A 26,141-nucleotide genomic window follows, 5' to 3' on the forward strand; every position below is an offset into this window, starting at 1 on the left:
TATATTATCATGAAAATATTGCAGATAAATTTAATATAATGGGATATTATTCAGTATGGTTTTTTCCCCATGGTGCAACAGCCCCGAAGGACTTCCGGCCTACCAAACAACCACTGCTCAGCCCTAAGGCCTCCAGATTATGAGGTTTCATGTGGTTGGCACATTATTTCTTGGCTTTCTAGACCGGGGCTGCTACCTTACTGTCAGATAGCTCCTCAATTGTAATAATGTAGGCTGAATGGATCAATATTAAGAATGAATGTAAAATAAAAGCCTATTACTGCTCTTTGAAGGAAATATTGTTTATTTTCAAAACGAAGGAATATTTGTAAATAATTATTTATATAATTAGTTGTTTGGGACTCTGGTCACTTTCACAGCCTGCAGTATCAAGGGTGGTGGCCAAGATATCAAGAATTCTTGCATTACACAGAGACCACCACATTAAGATACTAATCACACAGCAGGTGAAAGTAGCCATCGTTTACTTTTTGAGGAAATGACCATAGAAGTCATAATCCCAACAACTTTTCCATTCCTGGAGTGGAGGGTGTTATTGACTGTCTTTGCCACATGAAATTTAGAGACGATGCCGAAGCATTTCAAAACAGAAAAGGCTATTTTTCTTTGTACATACAGGTATCTTCTGAAAAACAACATGTCAGTGATTACCTCTAAAGCACTGTTGGACAAATATATTCTTGCTTTTTTTCTATTTAGGCTGTTTCTGGACCCAAAGGCAAATTTTTGATATTGTGTCAAGCTGGACTGGAAGTGAGCATGATAGTAGAAGATTTAAAGTTTTTACTATCCGTTATGTTCAAGGAGAATTCACTGGTTGTCTGCTAGGGGACTCAGGATACACCTGCCAAATAATTCTTACTCCTTTATTAAATCCTGTCACCAGCTGAACACAGGTACTGTTTTAAGTTAATTACATTTCTACACAGTTTGGACATACATCCTATTCTTTGCTTTGCAATTTATAGGTACAACAGGTCCCACAAAAGGACAAGAAATGTAGTGGAGAGACTGTTTGTGATAGGAAGAAGCTCTTTCTCTATCTCATACTTGGCTTGAGAAACAAGCTGGAGAATGCTCCAAATATCATAGTTGCCTGTGCAGTGCTTCATTATTTGAACCTTGTAGGTTCCCTTTGAAAAATAAGGAACTGATGAAACATTGAAACATGATAAATAGCATCTTGAGTGGCAGAGTGGCTCAAAGGGTAGAATGCTGGCTTTCTGAGCCCAAGTTGGTAGATTTGATTCTGACTCAGTCTAGGTGTTCACACACGCAGCCTTATTTTGGCAGATTTACTGGCACGTAAAATAATCCCTGCAGAGAAAAATTCCGACATCTCAGTATCTCCCAAATCGTAAAAGTAGTTGGTAGGATGAAAAACCAAGAACATTATTTGCTATTAAATGGTATCATACATAGAACAGTTTTCCAGGTTCACAGCATTTTGGAAATAAATATACAGTAAACAACGATGATAAAAGACTCTTGCTGTTCAGCACAATTCTTACAATGTTTTGCATTTCCTAATCACCTGGTCATCTCAGCCAATCATGCGGAGCAATATGAGGACATTCAGTCCTACCTCACTACTATCACCAAGTAAGTTAGCTACATGGTTTGAGACATGCAGCTCTTTGCTTACATTTGGGAGATGGTGGTGGTGGTGGTGGTGGTGGTGATTATTGTTTTAAGAGGAAGTACAACTAGGCAACCATCCTCTACATAACACTAATCAGAGAGAAAGACGGAAGGGATCCGACACTTCGAAAAATGAAGATGTCGGTCAAAGAAAGACAAGGGCCACGAAGGGCGTGAAAATGAAAGACTCCCTAGCCCTCGCAAACCTAATAGCGTCGGGGTCGGAAAAGAACAAGAGTTGACCAAGGGAGGTCGGATAGGATAGATGAAAGTGAGGAGCCTGGCATAAGTAAGTGGAAGCAATGCCAGGACTCAGCTGAGGGCCCCGTGGTCGCCAACCCACGCTCCAAAGTTCAGAGCCCCTGGGGCCATTTGGGAGATAATGGGATCGAATCTCAGTGTCGACAGCCCTGACGGATGGTTTTCTGTGGTTCCCCATTTTCACATCAGGCAAATGCTGGGGCTGCTGTACCTATCTTAAAACCATGGCCACTCCCTTTTTAGTCCCAGCCCTGTCCTATCCCACTGTAGCCATAAGATGTTCCTGAGTTGGTGCGACATAAGGCAGATAAAAAGTATCGGCATTACTTGAATCACATTACAAGTAGTGGCTAGTGCACACCGTAGAGGCCATGTTGGTGTGTGTGCTATGTACCAACTGATGAGCCCAACTTAGCCCTATGGGGGCAAAACACTGGCAACCAGGAATGAGTTGGCTGGAAAATTTATAATGTCCAATAACGGACCATTTATATTGGTATTATAAATTTACTTATTTGGGACAAATATTTCAGGTTCCCTATGAGATTCAACATTTATATTATCTGATGGCCAAGCAGGCATCAATTTTTGGTAATGAGACAAAGTCTCTCATAGTGCATTGTCACTGCCGGTGGCTCCAAGTAGCCTATGCAGTGGTCTCCACGGTGTGGACTAGCCATGCGTCTTGGTAGGTGTGCTATGTACCAACTGATGAGCCCAACTTAGCACACGGGAGCAAAACGCTGGCAACCAGGAATGAGTTAACTGGAAAATTTATAATGTCCAATAACGGACCTTTATACTGGTATTATAAATTTACTAATTCGGGACAAATATTTTTTAGGCTCCCTGCGGGAATCAACATTTACATCATAACATGTTTATGGTGTCACTAGTTAACATTTAACAGTTTTAACATTTAACATGTTGTTGTTAAATGTTAATCAGTGGGGAACGGCCATTAGAGAAATAAGTCAACTATGAATACCGGCCCCAGTGTCCAACTCGTTGGCTGAATGGTCAGCGTACTGGCCTTCGGTTCAGAGGGTCCCGGGTTTGATTCCCGGCCGGGTCGGGGATTTTAACCTTAATTGGTTAATTCCAGTGGCACGGGGGCTGGGTGTATGTGTTGTCTTCATCATCATTTCATCCTCATCATGACGTGCAGGTCGCCTACAGGCGTCAAATAGAAAGACCTGCACCTGGCGAGTCGAACCCGTCCTGGGATATCCCGGCACTAAAAGCCATACAACATTTCATTTCATTACCAGACTCAGTGTTATGAAAAGTGCTACTCATAAGGTCCATTGTGCATCATTAGCATTTTTTCATACAGTGAGGAAACCAGAGGCAAGCTAATTCACTTTTCCTCCAAATTAAAACGCCTTATTTGGGTGCCGCAATGGGTTTTTGCTGTTTCCTTACCACATAGCCTTGGGAAATGCTATTTGAGGATCTAACCAGCATTTGGGCTAATGATCTAACAGACAAAACTGTGACAAACAGTAGTAGGGACAGTGCATGACCCTGCTGGACTCTCCGCTCTTGGTCATAAACCATGATGCAGGCTCCTCTCCAACTTGCATGCAGCTGGTATAGTCCTTGTACAATATCTGGACTTCCACATAATTCCTCCCAAGAAACTACACAAAATACACTTAAAATTTTAATGTAAGCTTGTAGATTGTCATTTCTTATCTCCAGATATTACAGAACCTAGTTAGCTATAAACCACTATTAACCCATGTTTTATTTTGTTACTAAGTTACAAGACAATGACTTAACGATTTAACATTGGTGCAAGCCAACTAGTGATGGGTAGCTTGTGAATGCTTCACTTTTATGAAGTGTGAACTAACCACTCAATTTCTATTAACTGTAGTTCAAACCCTTCACAGTTCTCATACTTCAAAACATTCGATTCATCTGTTGCTCACTCTCTTCTCCCTCCCACTATCTGAGTCATTCATACCCCTTCACTCCCAGGTCCATCCTACCTGTCAACTGTGTTCTTACATGTATATTTATATAAGACAAGCTTCTCTCTTTTCCTTCTCCCTATCAACCATCAACTAGATGCTGTAAGCGGGTAAGCCATTGGATGTTCATAATTACATAGCTCTGCCATCTGCTGGTAATTATTAAGTGCAGTACTATGAAGCTTTATTGAGTGAGTGAGACACTGCAAACAAAGTCACTGCTGAAAAACATAGTGAGCAGCTTCATCAGGCTTCATTACTTCATGAACGAATTACTTCATTTGAATGATTCACAGTAAAGAGTGTGAATGAGTGAAGTAGTTCATATGAATGAACCGGTTTGATCCATTGCTAAAACCAACAATCATCAATGTTAGGCAGGTCAAATCTGTTAATATTCTAATTGATGAACTCATAGAAAAAAAAGTTGTATTTTCTAAGTGATCATAAGCTGGTCAGCTGGCATGTGATTTAGTGATTAGTTACAGTAACTGTTATGGAATGACCAGTGTTCTCCCCAGAAACTTTTGTCAACTGGGTGGCAGGAATGAGTAGCTGGACAGGAAATAATACCTAAAAAATGAATATGCTAAAATTTCATTTTATTCCCCTCAGGGTATTAACCATCTTCAGGGCTTAGGGACCTACCGCTCGGTTGCTGTGGAGTGTCATACGGGTTTGTGATGTCATGCGTGCGGTTCCTCGTTAATCCAGACACTGCTTGAGCACTACACTTACATGACAGTCAAGCTAAAAATTTAACCTCCGATGTAATTGAAGAAATTATGCTGATAATAATGAAGATTTTATCATGTAAATAAATAGTTTTACAGTATCTACATTTTAATCTGGAGCACCCAGTGATTCAAATATGTATGAATATTATGTAACTAGTAATTACCTAGGTTATGTTAGCCGGGCGGCCTGTAAAAATGGCAGGGCGGTGTGCCCATCAAACAGGTCCTACGGAGAGCACTGATGAATGACCATAGAGTTGAATTAAGGGGTGTACAATTTAAAAATCAAGCAAAAGTAAAGGCTGTTCAAGAAAATCGAATCAAACAAATTTCAAAAGTATAATTATATTTTAAGAAATCAGAGTCAGTAAGTTCGTCCCAGCAACTTGGTGCTTCCATGTCCTATATTCTGAAAGTACTGGTTTCAGTGTTTTGTGACCCACATAGACTATTTAGTGGTTTTTTTGCTAGTTGCTTTACGTCGCACCGACACAGATAGGTCTTATGGCGACGATGGGGCAGGAAAGGGCTAGGAGTGGGAAGGAAGTGGCCATGGCCTTAATTAAGGTACAGCCCCAGCATTTGCCTGGTGTGAAAATGGGAAACCACGGAAAACCATCTTCAGGACTGCCGACAGTGGGGTTCGAACCTACTATCTCCCGAATACTGGATACTGGCCGCACTTAAGCGACTGCAGCTATTGAGCTCGGTACTATTTAGTGGGACTTCAAGTTTTGCCACTGAAGGTTCAGTGACAAGAAGCATGCACATGATCGCATTAGCTGTAATGAAAATTCTAGCAATCATAAATCACGTATACTAAGCTTCAAACAGAAGACTAAGAGAAGATTTAAGTTTCTAGTTGATGAGGAAATTAGATACTGGGAGAAATTACTGAAAATAGTAGATCTTCAGTGAAATCGTTAAGCAGCCATGTACTTGCATTTAATAATAATAATAATACTAATAATAATAATAATAATAATAATAATAATAATATAAAAACTGTGATTAAACCAGAAGCAATATACCCAGCAGAAACACTAATCATGAATTTCAAAGGCCAAATGGAGAAACTCAAGCTAAAAGAAAGGAAAATATTAATAAAGATCATAGGACTAAAATTTCAGGATAATATAGGGGCCTATAATCAAGAATCACTCTACAAGAGAATTGAAAAACTCTCAGATACTATGTGAAAAAGGATACATTTTTACAGACATCTTCTCAGAATGAACTCTTAAAAGATTAATCAAACAAATCATTGACTTCTTCCATAACTGTAAAACAAATCTAAGTGGTATAAAGAAACTGAAAAAGACCTAGTAGAATTAAAAATTACAGAAAATTCACTATTCAACCAAACAGCTAAAGTAATAACTAAAGATTCATGACATAACTAAATAATTTCAAAAAACAATTTAAATGATGATGATGATGATGATGATGATGATGATGATGATAATAATAATAATAATAATAATAATAATAATAATAATAATAATAATAATAATAATAATAAAAATGGTAGCATAATTTGAATGAACTCAAATGTCAAAGAACAAACTATAACGCCACATATATAGGCCAATTATTATCATCATCACTTTACAGTTCCATTTTCCCGGTACTGTTGGTAAACCTCTTCCATTCTATCTTATTGAGATACGTTCTGTTGTTAATTATGTCCTCCAGGGCCCTTCCCCGATCTGCAATGTCCATCTTTACGATGTCTATCCAGAAAGTTCTTGGTCTTCCCACCATACATTTTCCCGCCACATGTCTCTCCAAGTTAACATAAGATGTCCTTGTTGGCTCCATCCGCATTACATGTCCAAACCACCTCAATCTGGACATGCTGATCTGATCTAACAATGATGTCTCAACCCCAGCTTCCTTTCTAACCCTACCATTCCTTAAGCTGTTCACTTTTGTTTTTTGAATTGTGGACCTCAGGAACTTCATCTCAGATGCCTGCAATCTTCACAAGTCCTTCTTAGTGAGGGTGAAGGTTTCGATACCATAGGTTAAGATTGGTATGAAGTATTGACTGAACATCATCAGCTGTGATTTTGTTGGTACTTTGGGATCCCAGAGGAGTGTTTATACTTACTGGTAAAAGTGACAGCTCTTCTGCACTATATTTGTCACTTCCTTTGTGGCTAGTATATCTTGAGATACTACACTGTCGAGCTTTGTAAAGTTTTCCACACTTTCTAATGGATGGTTTCCTATCATGATGTTCGCTGGTTGTCCTTCTCGGTTTGTCCCTCTCTCTTTATGGCCATCACTACTGTTTTGGGTTCACTTATCTTGTGACTGAATTTCTAGAACTTAACCTTCCATTCATTGAGTCTCAACTGTACTTGTTTCTCTCCAGATCATAATGTCATCAGCAAAAGCCACTGCATTTAGTTCACCAAAGGTTTTCTTGATGTTCCTCATTATGTCGTCCATGAAGGTGATAAACAATAGTGGAGATAGCACATTGCCTTGCTGGACTCCACTTTTGGTCTGGAGCCAGGATGAATGTCAGTCACCCAATAGCACACAGCTGGTACAGTGCTCATACAGCATCGGAACTTTCCTCACCAGTCCTTCCGGCACATTCCTTTTTCTCAGACATTTCCATATCTTCAGTAGCGGCGATTGCGAATTAAAAGTGCGGGGCCAAAAAAATATACAGACAACAAGCAGTACCCGAGTTTGTGCGATATAGCTTACGAGGGGGGGATGTGGGTATATACATCAAAACTGAAGCCAGGCTGAGTGGCTCAGGCGATTGAGGTGCTGGCCTTCTCACCTCAATCTGACAGGTTCGATCCTGGCTCAATCCGGTAATATTTGAAGGTGCTCAAATACGTCAGCCTTGTGTCGGTACATTTACTGGCATATAAAAGAACTTCTACGGGACTAAATTCCGGCACCTCTACGTCTCTGAAAATGGTAAAAGTAGTTAGTGGTACGTAAAGCCAACAACATTATTATTATTATTATTATTATTATTATTATTTTAAACCGAAGAAAAACCTACAAAATACACTTTCTGAGCGAATTTCGACAGAGAGGAAAAGGTTGACAGTTTACCAATTTAAATGCAGTAATAACAGTGTTGATTCAAAACTATACTTAAAAGTTTTGCTAATGGAACAATATTATACATTTACTACAATTAAAAAGAAGTAGGACGTGACTATACAATTAAAATCATTTAGTATTTGACTACACACTAAGAAACTAACAGACACTACATAGACTGCCAGACAGATGAAACTGCGTGGCAAACAGCTGAATCAGAACTTAGTGTCAACAACCTTGGCAAAGAAGTATGCCCCTGCTGCCCTTTCTCACAGCACATGTAAAATCTCCACTACTTGCTGTGGTGATATCCAAATCGGTTAAATGGGACGAATAACATTTTGTGTATATCTCCGCTAATAATTATGTTAATAATTAAAAAAATTAAAGAAAAAATAGCTGATAAGACATCAGGGCTTGTACAAATTGCTGCTTTGTTTAATAATTCCTGTAATTTCTAGTTTCAGCCAGCTAAAATGGAATCAAAATGTAATATTTTCCAACTGCCCCCCCCCCCCGTAATTGCCGCTACTGCATATCTTCTCTCTTGCAATGCTGTTATATGCCTTCTTAATATCAAGGAAACCATCAGAACTTTGCCTTTTCCCCAATATTTAACCATTAAGATAGGTCTTATGGCAACTATGAGACAGGAAAGTGCTAGGAGTACGAAGGAAGGGTCCGTGGCCTTAATTTAGGTACATCCCCAGCATTTACCTGGTGTGAAAATGGGAAACCATGGAAAGCCATCTTCAGGGCTGCCGACAGTGGATTCGAACCCACTATCTTCCATATATTGGATACTGGCCGCACTTAAGCGACTGCAACTATCGAGCTTGATAATCTGCTGTCTAAAATTTTCTCAAGAATCTTAAGCTCATGAGAAATGAACGTTATTCTCCAGTAGTTGGAGCATTTTTGGTAATTTCCTTTCTTAAACAGGGCGATAACAACACCTCCTGCTGCTTTAATAATTATAATGATAATCTTCTTCTTTTTCTTCAGCATTTGTCCCTCCTGCTGGCGGGGTCCACTACATGGATCCATTGTCTCCATTTAGTTCTGTTTTGGGCCATGTCAGGGTGGAGATTGGCACTCTTCAGATCTTTGTGAAGAGTATCGGGCCATCGCTGTTTTGGTCGTCCTTTTGGTCTCCTACCGGCAACTTCTAACATGTAACCCGTCTTCGCAATAGTGTTGGCGTCTGTGCTTAACACGTTGGGTGCCACGTGCCGCCATATGGCGTCACGGTGGTCTTCAAATCTGAGATGGCGTGACGCCATATGGAGGCACACCGTTCTTGAAATCAGAGTTGGCGTGACGCCATATGGCGGCACAGTTGAGTTTCAGGCGATGCGCCGTAGATAATCAGCTGTGACATCTATGCGCGTAAAATTGGTACTACGTGAAGGGCGAACTTCAGGGTCTATTCCAGCTATGTATTTTTACTGTATGCCACCATATGGCGCCACAGTATTCTTCCGAAGCCACTGAGTGGCCTGTGGTCGTTGTCACAGGTGAAAGCACGCCAGGCATTGTTTATTCCTCGTTTACGTACGTATTATCACTCAGTTTATATAGTTGTGCAAAAATATAAAAAAAATGGAAGATATTGGTAATAATCTTACGAGGGAACACATACATGTGTTACACTCGGATTCGGTTGAAATTTGGTAGAAATATTCGTGGGAGACAGTAGAATGCTAAGGTGAAAACTGCATGTACCCAGCGCAAGTTTAAACGCCAAAACTGAACAAATAAATAGTCATAAAATTAGAAGTGCCGCGGGAGTATCGGGGTGTGGCGGAGAGGTAGGGAGGAGCAAAGCAGCGGACGTGAACCAACCGGGCTGCGTCGAGCTGTGCCAGCAGCCAGGTAGCGTAACGTTAACGCCTTCCCCTTAACTTCCCAATCAGATGTGCAAAACGTAAATATGAAAACAGCACATGAAACAAGAGTACAAAGGACGATGTTTGAACAACGATGCCAATAAGGTTTGAAAAATTACAACGAGTAACAAGAACTCGGGCGTGCCGAGACGCATATTTTCAATGTTTAGAGTTATCAGAAAACTGTTATCGATAATATGTAATGTAATATAAGTACTTGTTTTGCATTTTACTAGGTTTTCATAAATATTGTGTTAATTTGAATTAGCAAATAAACATCTCGTATTTGAAATTCGTATTGCACATTCCATGTCAAAAAATCTGTGACACCATATGGCGTCACGCTATATTTTATCTTTCCTAAAAATTGATGTGACACCATATGGCGTCACACATGACCATGGTATGGTGAGATAAAATTTACTTAGTACATCATATAAATATATCCCAAGATTATATAAACAGACTACAACGCGTACAATTGCTTTGGCACCAGCGGAATGCAATTCAAAAACAAGCCTGGCACCAGTGGAATAGTGTGCTACAATCGGTTCGGCACTCAACGTGTTAATACATGTCCAAACCATCATCACACATTTTTTCTTGAATCGGTGCAACCCAAATCTATCCCTGATGGATTCAATGGAGATATGATCCAGTTTAGCGACGCCAACTGTCCATCTCAGCATCTTAGTTTCCATGACACCCAGTCGACACTCTGTCTCAGTCGTAGTCGACCAACATTCTCAACTACCACAGTGCAACAGGTCGGATGACAGTATGATAGATTTTTGATTTGAGATTATCTTTCATCCTCCAGTTGCAAGTGACGCTGGTTGTTGTTCTCCATTTCACCCAGGCTGTGGATATCCTTGCACTGACCTCTTCAACAAGTCAGCCATCAGCAGCAATCATGGAGACAAGATACTTGAATCTTGTCACTCGCGGCAGGTCCTCAACGTCTACCTAAATGGTTCCGATTGCTTGTGGATCTGACATCATATATTCAGTCTTTTTATTTAGGCACAGGCCGTATTGCGCCAGCTGATCACTCCATTCTTGGGTTTGGCATTGCAGATTAACCTGGGTTCTCAGAGACCAATAAGACATCGTCTGCATAGAGAAGCACCCATGGCAAAGAATGGTGCAGGTCTGCTGTTACAGTGTCCATCACTAGAATGAACAAGTACAGTGACAGCGCTGAACCCTGGTAAATGCTGACGGTGATGGGAAAGTCACTGGACGCTCCTTGCTTCTACATAAAGCAGCTGAACCCAGTTGACAAGGTATTCTGGTATGCCATGCTCTCGCAGAGCTAGCCATATGAGGTCATACGGTACGCGATCAAAGGCCTTCTCAAGGTCCAGGAATGCCACATGGATCGGCTTGTTCTTCTCACGATGCTTTTCAACCAAGAGCCGTGCAGCATTGATTGCATTAGTTGTGCCACAATTCTTCAAATATCCAGCTTGGTTTCTGGAAAGCTCAACAATCTCACGTATCCTTTTACCAAGAACCTGTTTGAATCCATTCATCGCATGACACAAAAGTCGGATCGATCAGGAATTAGCACATATCGCTGGGCTCCCCTTCCTTTTGAAGATGGGTACAGTGATGCTCCATTGCCAATCGCTCAGTGTTCAACCCTCTTTAACGATCTGCTTGAAGAGTTGTGCTAATAATTCTGCCGCATCCCACTGTTGAGAACACCAGAGTTCTGCTGGAAGATCGTCTGGGCCAGTAGCTTTCCCCGTCTTCATTTCTTTCAAAGCAGCCTTGACCTCTTCGATATCAATGTCTCTGATAAGTGGATTGGTGGATGGGGAAATTCCTCAGTTGAAATCTTCTCGAAGTAGCTATGTCAGCGCTGTCTTGCCTTTTTCCAATCAACCAATAAGTTTCCTGTCTTGTGTTTTGCGATGCCTCACTTTGGTGAGTCGGTATAATTTCCGCTCGCCCGCACACGTCTAATTTTGCATAAAGATCTGTAAAATGTACCGTTTTTTGTTGTAGCTACGATCTTCTTTGCATCACTATGGGGTATATTGTAGGCATTCCAACGAGATGGTGTCTTGTCGGCAAGAAACTCATGGTAAAGCCATTTCTTCTTTTGTACTGTATTTCTGACCTCATCACTCCAGGGCCATCTTGGTTTTGTTGAGCCAAGAGCAGTACATGCGGTGTCATGAGTAACCTCCTTCAGTTTGATCCAACTCTCTTTGAATGTAGTAATCGGTGGTAATGTTATGTTATTCGTGTGACGACTTCTGCCTCTTTTTTTCCTTGAACCGCCACGCTTTGATTCTCGCTGTTCCAGTGCAAAAGGCATGTTCAGGATTAGGAGATTTGATATGCAACGTGCAGATGACTGGTCGATGTTGCGCCACAACAGTTTCATATGGTACAACCTCTGTGTCTAACACGTCTTTAAGGTCTCGATGCCTGACGAGGATGTAATCGATCTGCGTTGCCCTTGTGCCGCTGGAATATGTAATTAAATGTGAATCACGCTTTTTGAACCAGGTGTTCGTGAGGATTATGTCATGGGCTTCTGCATAATCGACAATTCATTGGCCATCATCATTCTTTCCCCCCGAAACCATGTCCACCATGGACTGCATGATCTTCCTTTCTGTGAATGACATGTCCGTTTAGGTCACTGGTGATAATGAGGCAGCCTTCTAGGGTTACTTCGGCCATCTTCTCTTCAAGCATCTTCCAGGAGACATCTTTTGTTGCTCCAGGCAAACATGTCTGTGGGGTGTATGCGCTGAAAAAGTGTACTTCTCTTCTATCTGCGATGTAGATAATTTTCATCAGATGGTCGTCATACCGCTGCACATCACAGATACAGCTGTCAAATTTTGCTGACACAATGCCAATCCCACTGATTGTTCCATGGGTGCCATTGTATATCAGCTTGTACCCACATCCAATGTTGTACAACTTCTGTCTACTCCATCATATATCCCGCACTGCGCAGGCATTGATCCGTCTTCTTTCCAGAGCCTTTGACAGTTTACTGTACCGCCCAGACAAAGTGCCAACATTGAGTGAAGCAAGACAGGTTGTATGGGCTAGCTTGTTTAGCCATCACCGCCCGTATTATTATTAATAATAATAATAATAATAATAATAATAATAATAATAACAATAATAATAATAATAATAATAATAATAATAATAATAATAATAATAACAACAACAACAACAACAATCAAACAACAGGCAGGAAACAATCCAGTCTGTAGAAAAAAACTTCATTAAATAGCATCCAAAACAGGACTTCAAATTTCTTACGAAAGGAGAAGTATATGGAAGGGACTAGATCAGGTTTCAACAGTCAACCGTTAAATCACCAAATATGGAAATATCGCTCAAGTAGACAAATTTAAGAATGTAGGTGAAATTATTGAACCAGCAGGGTTAAATCAGTAAGCTAACAAAGAATTACAAAACTTCAAAGAGCATACAAAATTGGCAAAATTGTAGTTGGCGTCTCCTCACACTTCATTATTAGGATGAAAAAAATACTAAAATAAGGGGCCTGCTTCAGATTCTGGGCCCTTGGGCCGCAATTTCATTTGGGAGGAGGGGACATGCCTATTCAACTGTAGGCCTACAATAAATTGCATGCTCACAAAATCTAGTTTACCGGGCGAGTCGGCCGTGCGCGTAGAGGCGTGCGGCTGTGAGCTTGCATCCGGGAGATAGTAGGTTCGAATCCCACTATCGGCAGCCCTGAAGATGGTTTTCCGTGGTTTCCCATTTTCACACCAGGCAAATGCTGGGGCTGTACCTTAATTAAGGCCACGGCCGATTCCTTACAACTCCTAGGCCTTTCCTATCCCATCATCGCCATAAGACCTATCTGTGTCGGTGCGACGTAAAGCCCCTAGAGAAAAAAAAAAATCTAGTTTTCCGTGGGACGCAAATGAATTTTAATTCCAAATCTCGTGGCGAGAGGTAAAAATCACTTCACAGATGACGAGGGTAGTAGGTACTACTGAGCAGTGGCAAAACTACTTGGAGTCATTTGAGGCAATGCCTACCCTAAGAAATACAATTAAGTTATATAAATATCATAACAAATTTATCTGCTGTTGTTATTGTCCTAAAACTACAATAATCTCTATTTAATATGTACTACATAGTTGACAGCAGGCTATGAGCTTCACTGATCGCCTGCTAGATGGTAACAGCAGACTGCTTGTTCTGACAGGGAGGCAGCAAATAGCTTGACTCACCCAGGATTTTTGTTTTGTTTGCGTTTCGACAGCTTGGTGATTGGAGCGGGGTGGTGGACAAAAGGTACATTACCGCCCGTGCCCCTCTCTCCATTAAGTCTCTTATGCCTCTTCTGCTCTTCGAGTGTGCAGAAATTCCCAGCGCAAAGGCGACAATGAAGTACGTATTGTTAATTGTGTAAGTGCGCCCGCTATTCTTTCGAGTTAGTAGGCAATCAGTGCATTATTGGCAATATTAGTGACAATTCAGACATGGAAACAACCAGTTCATTTTCTGAGTTTCTGTTGTGTAAAACAAGACTGACATTATCTGACTGTAACTCGCATTTAAATAATGAGTGCAGCAGGCCCTTTCGGGAACTTTACAAGTCTTTTGAACTCTTTAAAACGTAAACCATTCCCTTTTTGGACATACGAAGAGAAGTGTGAAGCTAAAATAAAAATGTGCCTAATTTAGATACCGGTATTAAGTATTTTGACGGTAAAGTAATTAGAAAATTTCAATTTTCTTGGTATACACGATATTTGTGGTTTTGTTATAGGATTTACTTCATAGTTTACAAAGAGAGCTTCCCTGCTATTAAACTGAACAATCTTATGAACATACAACCCATTTTTTTAATAGAGAAATACTGGAAAATGAATTGATAAACATTTTTCTGATATGGAAAAACACTTGTCCCCTCAAAAGCTTTTCCATTATATTGTACTCAACGATTTCGAACCAGTGTATGTTGAAGTGTCAAAATTGATTTGCTGAATATTAACACTTCCTGTGATCACGGCTTCCTCTGAAAGGAGTGTGAGTACAATGCATAGGATAAAAACCTTCTTGTGTAATACAATGAACAACGAAAGACTCAGCAGTCTTAGAACCATTTCTATCAAGAAAAAGCCTGTGAAGTAATTGATGAATGATGAAGTATTGAAGGACCGTGTGATTGACCATTTTGTAACCATGAAAACTCGACGTTTGGAACTACTCTACAAAAAACTTTAAGCTAAGATTTCCTGCCTACCCATTCACTAACTAATAGCTTCGCCACTGCTACTGAATGCTGAGCTATTGATAGTAGCGAGTGTTTCGAAGTTATGACCACCGAATATCGTCTGAATTTTGATTTGTTACGGTAAAGGCGTTCCGTACCCGTAGGCCTACACCTTACGTTACTGCTAAGCCTATTGCAGTAAACGAAGTTGTTTATACTTACCATAACTGCTGTTGTAACAGTAGGTTGTTGTGTAACCACACCTTCAAAACCGAGGCACTTCTATGAGTTCTTGCTAAATGAACACAGATCAGCGAAAGGGTGAGATTGGTTCAAGTATTTTCGAGTTGTTGACATGTTGCTATGGTTACAGATTGGAATGTCTTGTCTTGTCTTGGGGATATTTATTTGGGATTCAATAGATTCTTTCCCAGTCACGAGACCATTAATATATTACACTTATATCACAAAAGCACACGATTACATCACTAATGCCCGATTTTAGCATGATCACACGTAGATAGATGCACTTAAAGAAGCATGGAAGTATTACATTCGGTACTGAGCAGAGACACAAATAACTTAGTAAGCTGGAATAGGAGTAACGTGTTACACTGTACAAGATCGGAAAGTAATAAAAACCTTGGTACAGTATCCACTCACCAGGAACATATAGAAGTGCCACCTCACAAACATGTCGGAACAAAACAACTGAAAAACTAGATCATAATTACAATTTGATGCGAGTGTTATCAAGGTATTCGTTTAAAATAGTAACGATCGTAGGCGAAGGTTGGTGCAACAAAACTGAAAGTCGTGTAGGGAAAGGTACGTGAACTTTAAGTAATTTCTGCATTAAAATGGCCTGGTGATGTGCATATTGGGGGCAATGAAAAAACAAGTGGTCACTATCGCCCTGAGATTCTCCGCAGGAACAAGTTGGGTCGTTCCTAATGTGACATCGAGTTAAATATACTGGGGTTAAGGCATGATTAAAACGTAGTCGGATGATATTGGTAATGTGACGACGTGTATACGTAAACCACGGCAGTGTGGGAATACTCGGTTGAATTTGATAGTAATGTTGGCCTTTCGTACGAGCAGATAATCGCCATTGTGTGCACCATGTGTGTTGAGCTGCAGTTTTGATATGTGGAAAGAAGTCGGGAATCGGAATTTTGATTAGTATTATATTCGCGGTATCTGCACTGGCGTCTTTCGCTGCTATATCGGCCATATCGTTGCCTACGTTATAACAAAACCGGACAAGTCGAAATAGAAGAGACTTAACTCCGTAGACATATGTATTTGTATGAGGGGCGAGTGATTGCAGAGCTTGTAAAACACTTTGAGAATCGCTGAATATATATATATATTTTTTTGGATTGCAACTGTTGAACATATGTGGGGGCTTGGTATATGGCATATAATTCTGCTGTAAAGATAGTTAAATTATTAGGTAACGGATATTTAAAGCTAGTGTGTAGTTGTGGATCGTAAAAAGCTGCTCCGACTCCAGTATTTGATTTTGACCCATCGGTAAATAGGTGGTAATCTGATGAGGTTTTGGGACTTTTAAATTTCTTATGAGCGTATAATGTGGGATAAGGTGCAGACATTGATTGGTTTGATGCATCAGAAGGGGTACTGATAATAGAAGGACGGAATGTTTGAATATCATAGTGGTATGAATACGTATTAACGCGTGGTGTAAGAAGTATAGTCTCAGTAAGATGGTGGATTTCAGCATAAGCCATATATATGGCGGGATACCGATGATTGGGAGGAGGACGCTGTTGATAATATTCATATAATAATTGTAATTTAGGGACAATAAGGGAGTTCGTTCTACTAATATGTTTAAGTAGGAATTTTTTGGAAAGTTTTATCCTGCGAATATACAGTGGTTCTTCCGTAGTTTCTACTAATAAAGCGTTAGTTGGTGTTGTGCGGAGGGCACCCACACTGATACGTAGTGCTGAAAATTGGAGACGATCCAAAGCTAATAAACTATGTTGAGAGGTTAAATCAAAAATGTGGGCGCTATAATCAAGTATGGACCGAAAGGTTGCATGATATAGCTGTAGTGCTGACAAGGGGTCAGCACCCCACGCACGTTTCGTTACCGTTCGTAAGATGGTGATATAACGATCAGATTTCCTAATAAGATGCCGTATATGAGTTTGCCATGTGAGTTTTTGGTCGATATTGCGCCGTTCCCGGCTCCCTGAGAGGACGCATAATATCCAGGCTAGCTTAATTATGACCTTTCCAACTAAATAGTTCTATAATTTGGGTGGTGAGTTCCGAATCAGAGAAAGATATACCATACGGAGCCAAATAATACTTAAATCACCTATAGAAACGACTTTCATATGTTGCTTATTCTAATTCTTATGCTATCAAGATGTTACCGCTCTCATTTACTTAAATCTAGGTCTCTATACTACAAACACATTGAAAGAACTGTTTAACGTTTTACATATTTGTTTATTATACAAATGTTTCAATCCAGAATTCGAATATTGAGCTATCCTCCACAAGAAAAATCTGGTAAAGGAAACTGTGTGATCGACTGTTCACTTGGCCTATTTCTAGGGAACATGGACTTAACCTCATAAGTCTACCTATTTCTCCATTCAATATTTAATTAATCATTTCCTTTTCTCTTCTAATTGCTCTATATCATTCCTTCAATGAGCACTTCCACATTTCTGGGTAGAAAGAAGAATCAAAGAAAGGGCGGTACCGTGCAAAAATATATGTAAGCAATGTTTATGTAGAATCTACCGGTATTTGGCACATCCGGCGCCCACTATACATTCTTTGATTTCGTCATCATCTGTAATAGATCTACTGGAATCCACTACATTAAGTGCTCAGGTCATGCTTGCCCACAAAATCAGGGACAGAATACAGTGTATGGCAAGGTATTAAGTTCCGCATAAGCCATTATTGAGTTGAATACCATTATGCTCCAGCTCATAATTATCAAATTAAAAATCATAAGTCCAAAAGAAAATGTCAAATTCTCCCTCTTAGGCCCTTAAAGCAATAATCAAATTGGAATAAAGCGTTCAATTAATGGATTGAAACGAAGTCAAATATGTTTGAATACTTAAATTAGTGAAATATTTCCTAACATAGGTAATTAAAAATTCGTATAAGTAATTGAAAACTTACTTGGACAACTAAAGAAAAATTTATCTGTATAGCTAGTAACTTACCTGGGTAACAAAAAAAAATATTTGTTTGGGTGCACCCTAGCAAAGGAAAAGAAAAATATTTACAACATGAGTTCCAATAAGCAAAAATATAGACTGAGGGTGTCTTCTTCATGGTGTCCAGGACGCATTTTGAGACTTATAACCATATCTCATGAATTGGGAATTTTTCCCTACTACATATCAGGTTTGAATTAACTTTTAGCTCTCCCTCGGAGCTCATATTCATTTACTGCCATAGAATCATCCTATCCTTCTCAACATACTAATAAATACCTATGGGTATTAACCTGGGAGGATAGTTCCCTAATGCTTCCATACATAATTAAGTCACAATGTTGGATATGGAATAATGAACATTGAATATTGAATATTGAATATTGAATATTGAATATTGAATGTTGAATATTCATGCTTCTGTATTTACGTCATTTTATTCTGCGTGAAGTCTGATAAGTCCCCCTTTCAAATCAATGTAGTTCTCATAAAAAGTTCAATCAGAACCAATAAGATACATATACCATTTAAAGATCCAAATCCTCTCGTCATTTTAAGCTAAACATAGGTGCGATATTATACTTGTTAACGACTACTCTACTAGTCTCGTCTGAAATATGCTATCTAGAGTTGTGCATGGTGTGAAGACTTGACCGTTGAATATCATTCCTACATTTCCATTCAGTCATCAGTGATAGGATGTCGCCTAAGAAGTTACTACGTTCCTCTCGTCTGAGAATAGATTGGTATTAGAAAACATTTGTGACAGCACATGTGTTTAGTTCGTCCTCCTAACTGAGATTTTGTTGACACTACCAAGTGTGCGTTCTAACCAACAGATGTCACTCCGATCTTATTTGTATTTCTTTATGCTTGCTCGTAAGATAAACAGTACATGAAATTGCTACACGTTCATTCCTAATTAGCAAAACTCTACATGAAAACCATTAAGTGCATAGCCACGTCACCGTGCTCATCCTCGCGAAGAATCAATAACTATCATTATTCTAAATCATCAATCACGTATCAACTTCTCTTAAAATATTATTATACTTTCAAAACCATAATCTGTCTCCTTACTAACACGGGTTCACTTCTTACAATCATGGCCCTTATTATTTCAATTACGGTTCATGGACACATTTCCAGATACTATGACTTTCATTCAGTCATAACCACCATTTATCATAAACAGATTTGTCTATCTAGCAAGCATATCCTACTGCTGGTTCCTAACTTGACATTCATTGACTATAACCAATGTACACACGTATCTATATCGCTCTTTTACATATCATACAACTTACTGTCACCTTGACTAACTCAGAATTTCACACTACATGGATCACATTTCGAACGTAGGCTTTCATCACTGAGTGACTACCTATCTAAGGATTTGTCATGCATATCTGAAGATTACCTATCCACCTTTATTCTAACTTATCACACCACTCTTGTCGCTTAATCACTTCGCACGGAACAAATTAATAAATCATACTACACTTACAGTTGAATACAAACATTATTACACTGATTTAAAAGTAAGACTTATCTGAATTCAGCAGCTCCAGTCGCCGTCATATGTCCAGCTGACAGGACATATTGAAACGTCGCTTCTTATTTCCCTGGGTGGACAGGAAATATTCGCATATTCCTCCTCTGGGCTCAGTCATCTCGGTCGGCAACGTCATCCTGCGGCACCCATTTGGGCAGTCTGGCTTATCATCTCCTTAGAGCATCTTGTTCATCTCTGGTCTAGTTGGAATAGAATAGCATATAAGATTAATTAGCATTTCCATTGTGAATAACTGAGAAACTGTCTAATGGGAAGATTGTTCCCTTTGAAAGAGTTGATTTACTTGTCGAATATTCTCCTTAGGGTGATGTAATTTTATAATTTGAAATGATTAATTCTCTTTTTTCACTCAATTTCGAGTTATTGTAGGATTCCCTTTCTGTAACTCTTCACTTCGGTAATATCGTGAAGTACGTCAGCAGGGACTGCAGTGACGTAAGCTTGTTACTGTTATTTTCCACTCTTCACGTCTCTTGGAGTTCGCTGAATGAAATTATTAGTCTCCCACTCAATTCGCAATGTAGCTTCTAAAAACTCATTCTTTATCCCGCTGAGCTGATTTCTTGTTGTACCGTCCTTAAAATCCTGGTGCAGTTACTTCCGTCTTCAACTCGTATATTTTTAGGTAGCAATCCAATCTCGTTTTCTAATTTCTTTTTCATAATTGTTAGTAACAATATTCCCGTTCGATCCTTTTCACTGCCTTCTGGATCTTAATTCTTCTTCTCTCCCACTTGATGTGAGTACTTTCGCCTTCACATGCGGTATGATCAGACGTTTCGGCGTTAATTATTCCAAGATACATGGGTTCCATCTTTGTTCTACTTACGGTCGTAACTTCTCATAACAGTGAAATGGCACATTATTTCCCCTACACTTATTTAAATATATTTATACATTTGATTCTTAACATATCAATGTGACTTTTCACTGTTCATTTCTGTGCCCTTCTGTCTATATATATTTCCTTTTAACATTCAAAAGCTACAGATCAGTCCATCTTTAATTTGAAGCACTCCGGTTCGAATCTCGTTGTTTCATTTGGAACATCTGTCTGTATTCCTCGGTCTTCTCCCTTAATATACGGTTTCATATTTGATGCGTTATAAATACCCCTATATCTTCCGTCCATATCACTGATCTCATACGCATTATTATTGAAGGATCTTTTTATCATGAATGGTCCATCGAACAAAGGCGTAAATTTAGCAAAGATTTTTGCTGACACGTTGGAAATTAAGGATCTTTTGACTAATACGAGGTCTCCTTCCCTCAATTCAGGTCGAAATTTCTTGTGGCGTACTCTCCTTAATCTTCTTCGGGACTGTCTAAACATTCTTTCCCTAACTCGTTGGTTGATTTCGTCTTGGTTTGGACTTGATCGGTTAGGAAGATCAATTACCATATCCCAAGGTCTCGAAGGCTGTACCTTATGATGTACAAGGTTTGGTATTTCTCCACTAGATTCGTGGACCGTGTTGTTGATACTTTCTTCAATTATTCTAATCACATCTATCCACTTCCAATGCTGTTCAGGACAGTAGATGCGGCAAAATTTAGATACTTCCCTCATGCATCTTTCGACTGGGTTTGACTCAGGGTGTCTTACCGAGCAGAACGTATGCTTAATTCCTAGTTCTTTCATTGCCTCTTTAAATTGTATGGATGTGAATTGTGTTCCTCGGTCAGATAACAGTCTCTCGGGTTTTCCCATATCAGGTAGAACATACTTGATTAAACGCTGTAGTACTTGTTTAGGGTTAGCTGTTTGAATTGGTTGTAATGACACATATTTAGAAAACACATCCATTACAACCACTATGAATTTGTGTCCCCTTCGTGCAGTTGGTAGCTTTCAAAAAATGTCAATGGCGTATATTTCTTTAGCTTTTTGAGGTAATATAGCCTTTGGTTCATGGGTAATTAAGCGATTACCGTGTTTTACCCTTTGACATATATCGCAAGTTCTTATTATCCTCGCTACCGTCCTTCTTAGATTTCGCCACGTAAATCTTTCTAGTATCACTTGGGTGACCTTCTCTACTCCACCATGTCCTGTAATTCTGTGCGCATGCCAGATTACTTCCTTCTGTAATATCGATGGTAATAGAATTCGGAAGTTATCTTCTTCTCCATCCATCTTAGTTACCAATATTCCTTGTTCGATCCCATATTTCTGTATCATCCTTGACCTCAATTCATTTCCATGATTCTCATTTTCCAATGCATCTGAGATTTGTCTCAGCTTCTCGTCTTGTTGTTGTAAACCTCTTAAGTCACGCAATTTCTCCAATATCTCTTCATCTTGTGGAACCAACTCGATCCTGTGGAGTTCCTCATCTTTATCCACGGGATTACGTCTTAAAGCGTCTGCTAAGACATTATCCTTTCCCTTACAATATCCAATCTCTACTTGGAATTGTTGGACAAATAACATCCACCTAGTTACTCTTTCACTGGTCATTGCAGCCTTTAATCCAAATACCAGAGCCTTATGATCTGATCTAACAAGTACTGGATATCCATAGATTGTTTTTCGCCACTGTTGTAATGCATATATTATGGCCAATAGCTCTTGTTCAGTAGTAGTATAATTGATTTCATATTTCTTCAATCTCCGGCTGGTGAAAGTCAAATACATTCTCTGTGACGATCGACCCTTTTCGTCCTGGTAAAGGCAAGCTCCTATACCTATGTTTGAGGCATCTGACTGGATTATGAATTCTTTTCATAATCTGGATAGCTTAGCTTTATGCTTTTCACCATCAATGTTTTCATTTTTTGGAACGCTCTCTCGGCTTTCTCGTCCCATTTCCATCGATTGTTTACCTTTAGTAAATTTTGTAACGGTGCTGCTGTTTGAGTATAATTCTCACAATGGCTAGAAAAGAATTGTGTCATCCCCAGAAATTGTCTCACTTGCTTGATTCGTTTTGGACGAGGAAAATCACATATAGCTTTGATCTTCACTGGATTTGGGCGTACCCCCGTACCATCAATCATATGACCTACGAACAGTACTTCTTCCTGACAGAATTTAGATTTCTCAATATTAATTTTGAAGCCTGTTTCTCTTAAGTTTTTAAATAATTTCCGTAACTTGTCGCAATGATCCGAAAATGTCTGGGTAGCCAAGATCAAATCTTCCACATAATAGATTAAAAATTCCTTCACTTCGGCTGTCAAATTCCTGTCTAACGCCCTCACGAGAACTGCGCAACTGTTTCGGAGGCCGAATGGAAGCCTACAGTAGACATAGGTTTGATTATCGAACATGAATCCCGTTAAAAGTCTGAATTTTTCCTCCAAGACTATGTGATGGTAAGAACTGGTAAAATCCATGGTGGAAAAATACTTCATGTCCTTGAATCTTTTTATAATGTCTCTAATTTTGGGAACCTTATTATACTCTGGTATTAATTTCCCGTTCAATACACGAGCGTCTAGGCAAATTCTCAGTTTCCCGTTGCTTTTCACAACCACAACTAAGGGATTCAAGAATGGACTGGATGTCTTTGCTATTATACCGTCCTTTTCCATTTCTTGTATAATTTTCTTGACCTCAGGGAAATATTTCCCCGGAATACCGTATAATTTGCCCTTATATGGTGTCCAATCATTTACTAGAAGTTTATATTTAAAGTTCGGTACCTGCCCTGGTTTGTTTTTGAACAGGTCTGAATACTCTTGTAAGATCTCATGAAGTTCTGACTTCTCGACAGGTGATATCTTGGCATTAACCACCGCTCCTGCGATGTTAGGTTTGTCTCCTTCATCCTCCATCGTCATTACCTTCTCCATGCTATTCATTATTTCTTCATGAACCATCTCTATCTCTTCCTCTTCTTTCCAACATACTAGATGTTTTTCTGATAGATGTTTCCCTTCTTCTTCCTCTATTTTCATGTCACTCATCATATTGGGTCCTTCATTGAGCTTAATTTTCTCCTGGACATTCCCTATCTGTTCATTATATATAGGAAATCTGATTTCCTGCCGCTCCATATCTATCGTCATGCCGCTTATCGTCATAAAATCTATGCCTAATATAATGTTATGCCTGATCTTGTTCATGACGATAAATGGGTGTTCGAAGTACCGACTTCCGATATGAATTTCAAGGTATGTTTGCAAGTTACACTCTACTGTTTTGTCTGGTATTATACCGCGAATCTTAATTTTTGATACAGGTATCGTTGGCAGTTTTGTTTTTCTATTTATTTCCAAGAATAATTCCTTAGATAGCACACTGATACTAGCGCCTGAATCAACGAGACAATGCACTCGTAGTCCGTTTACTCTCGCTACTATAATAGGCAAATTGTATGCTTTCTTCACAGGGTCAGCTGATATGTCTCTCGTTAATTCTTCCGGATCTATCTCCCAAGAATCTATTTGCGTTATAAAATAACCATGAATTTTGATATTTTCAGCGTCCTGTATACCTTTCTTCACCCTCTAATCTGAAATTGGCGTTTTTTTATTTACAGATTGATTATTCTCTCTCATACACTCGAATTCTTTAGTGTCAGGATTGAGTTTCGACGTCTCTTGTTTATTCCGTTTAAATCTCTGTAATTCCAAGCTTTCCGCTCCTTCTACGTCCGCATTAATATCTTGGTCCCTTATAGCTCTTTCCCATTTGCTCTTCTCGCTATGACCTTCATTCGGCTCTCTCGTATATCGTCTATTGTAATACTCTCTACCTCTGTCATTTCTATTATCTTTTCTGTCGTATCTAAATCTGCCCTTAAATTCATACCGTCTTCTTCCGTCTCTGGATGAATTTCTACAATGCATATAAGGCCTGTATCTTCTATTTCCCGAATATGCTCTTTGTTCGTACGAACTTCTCCTACAGACGCATTTTTCATCTTCTCTTCCTCTACCATCTGGATTATTGCATTCTCTCTTCCTATTTATTTTTCTTCGTTCTTCTGAGGTACTTTCCTTTGTCTGTTCCGGCATTAGCATATTAATCGTTTCTTCTCCGTGAGCGCCTCTGCCTACCCTGTGCGAATATGGGATTGTAGTCATGTCTATCTGTCTCAAAGTGCTTTCCATCTGTACTGCAGTGACCATGTTATTGGCAGCTAACAAACGTTGGACTTCCAAAGGAAACTGTCTCTGTATGGTCTTGATGGCTTCCAATTCGTTGGGCGGCGAATCAAGGTCCTGAAAACGGTGAAATTGATAGGAAAATTAGTCACTGTATCCTGTTTGCCCATTACTTGCATATTTCCTCGAGTATAGTTCCTAACGAAGATTCTGCTGAATTTCCGGACTCCAATAGCGCTGCAGAAAAGCCGTTTTAAAGTCATTATAGTCGTGAAAGGTATATTTGAAGGCCTGAAACCAAAGACTAGGATTTGCGTCCAGGTATTTCTCCACAACCTTCAGCCTCTTTTCCTCAGGAATATTATGGTCTTTAAAGTAATCGTCCATTTCCCTAAGGAAACGTTTAGGCAATATATTAGCAGTGTTATTGAAATGTTTCGGTCTATCCTCATACGTTTTAATCACATTGATGATGGTTGGATTTCCACCGTTTCCACCTTCCGTACTCATTTCTCCATTGCCATGACTAGATTGAGCGATCAACGTGGGTGTAGTCTCCCTTTCGTTTATCTGTAATTCTATCGTTTTTCGTCCATCACTACACGTTGACATCGGTGTCTTCCCTTGAACCTCTTCTCTAATCACTCTCATCTGTACTTGTATCTGTTTTAGCCCTTCTTCAGACTTGGAGATTCTTTGATCTATTTCCTCCTTATTATGCTTAATCTCCTCCCTTATCATAGTAATCCTATTTCCAATCTGCTCACTAGCTTGCTTATATCTGTCTTCTATACCAGCATTCGTCGTTTGAATTTCATTGCTTAACTTGTCGATCTTTTCTTCACACTGCTTCCATTTCCCTTGTGAGTCAATATTCAACTGCTCCATATTATCAGTCAACTTCTTCATTTCGTTCTCCTTCAGACACTGGAGGAAATTGTTGTTTTCTATCATTTCCCTTTTAATCTCATTTATCTCTTCCTGAATTTCCTTATTCTTTTCCTCGATCCTATCACTCATTTCAACCCTCAATTCGTCCATGTTATTCCTGATTCTATCCATGTCTGAACCTATTTTCCTGCTGATTTCCTCCTTCATTTCCTTCATCATTACTCTCTGTTTCTCCTCTTGCTCCTTAGTCATTTCCTCTACCTTCTCCTGATATTTATTCATTTCCTCCTTCTGTTCTCGTTGACCTCTCTTTATTTCTTCTTTCATCTCTTCTTGATGTTTATTCATTTCTTCAATTCGCTCTTGGTATTTATTTATTCTCTCCATCATTTCCTGTTTTTTCTCGTCCCGCTTTCTAGCTTCTTCTTGTCTCTCTTTCCTCGCTTCATCATCACGCTTCCGGGCTTCTTCATAACGCTTCCTGGCTTCCTCCATCATCTGTTCCATCATCCGCTGGAATCTTTCTACCAATCCTCCTTGTTCTCCTTTCACT

General features: G+C 39.4%; 1 protein-coding gene across 2 annotated transcripts in view; it reads right to left on the reverse strand.

The window, feature by feature from the left end:
- LOC136878205 (uncharacterized) overlaps positions 1 to 15,440 on the reverse strand; it is a 61,694-nt gene extending 46,254 nt beyond the window's left edge. The window contains exon 1 of one of the 2 annotated variants that reach the window (XM_067152069.2): positions 15,065 to 15,440. Coding sequence is in view for 1 of the 2 variants with exons in the window: in XM_067152068.2 (XP_067008169.2) it covers positions 15,065 to 15,067 (3 nt within the window). In the remaining variant the exon portion in view is untranslated. The remainder of the gene's footprint in view (positions 1 to 15,064) is intronic. The other variant, XM_067152068.2, reaches the window with a different exon arrangement.
- Positions 15,441 to 26,141: the final 10,701 nt, after the last annotated feature.

The sequence above is a fragment of the Anabrus simplex genome, chromosome 1 (assembly GCF_040414725.1).
Source record: "Anabrus simplex isolate iqAnaSimp1 chromosome 1, ASM4041472v1, whole genome shotgun sequence".
In the NCBI taxonomy this organism is placed as follows: domain Eukaryota; kingdom Metazoa; phylum Arthropoda; class Insecta; order Orthoptera; family Tettigoniidae; genus Anabrus; species Anabrus simplex.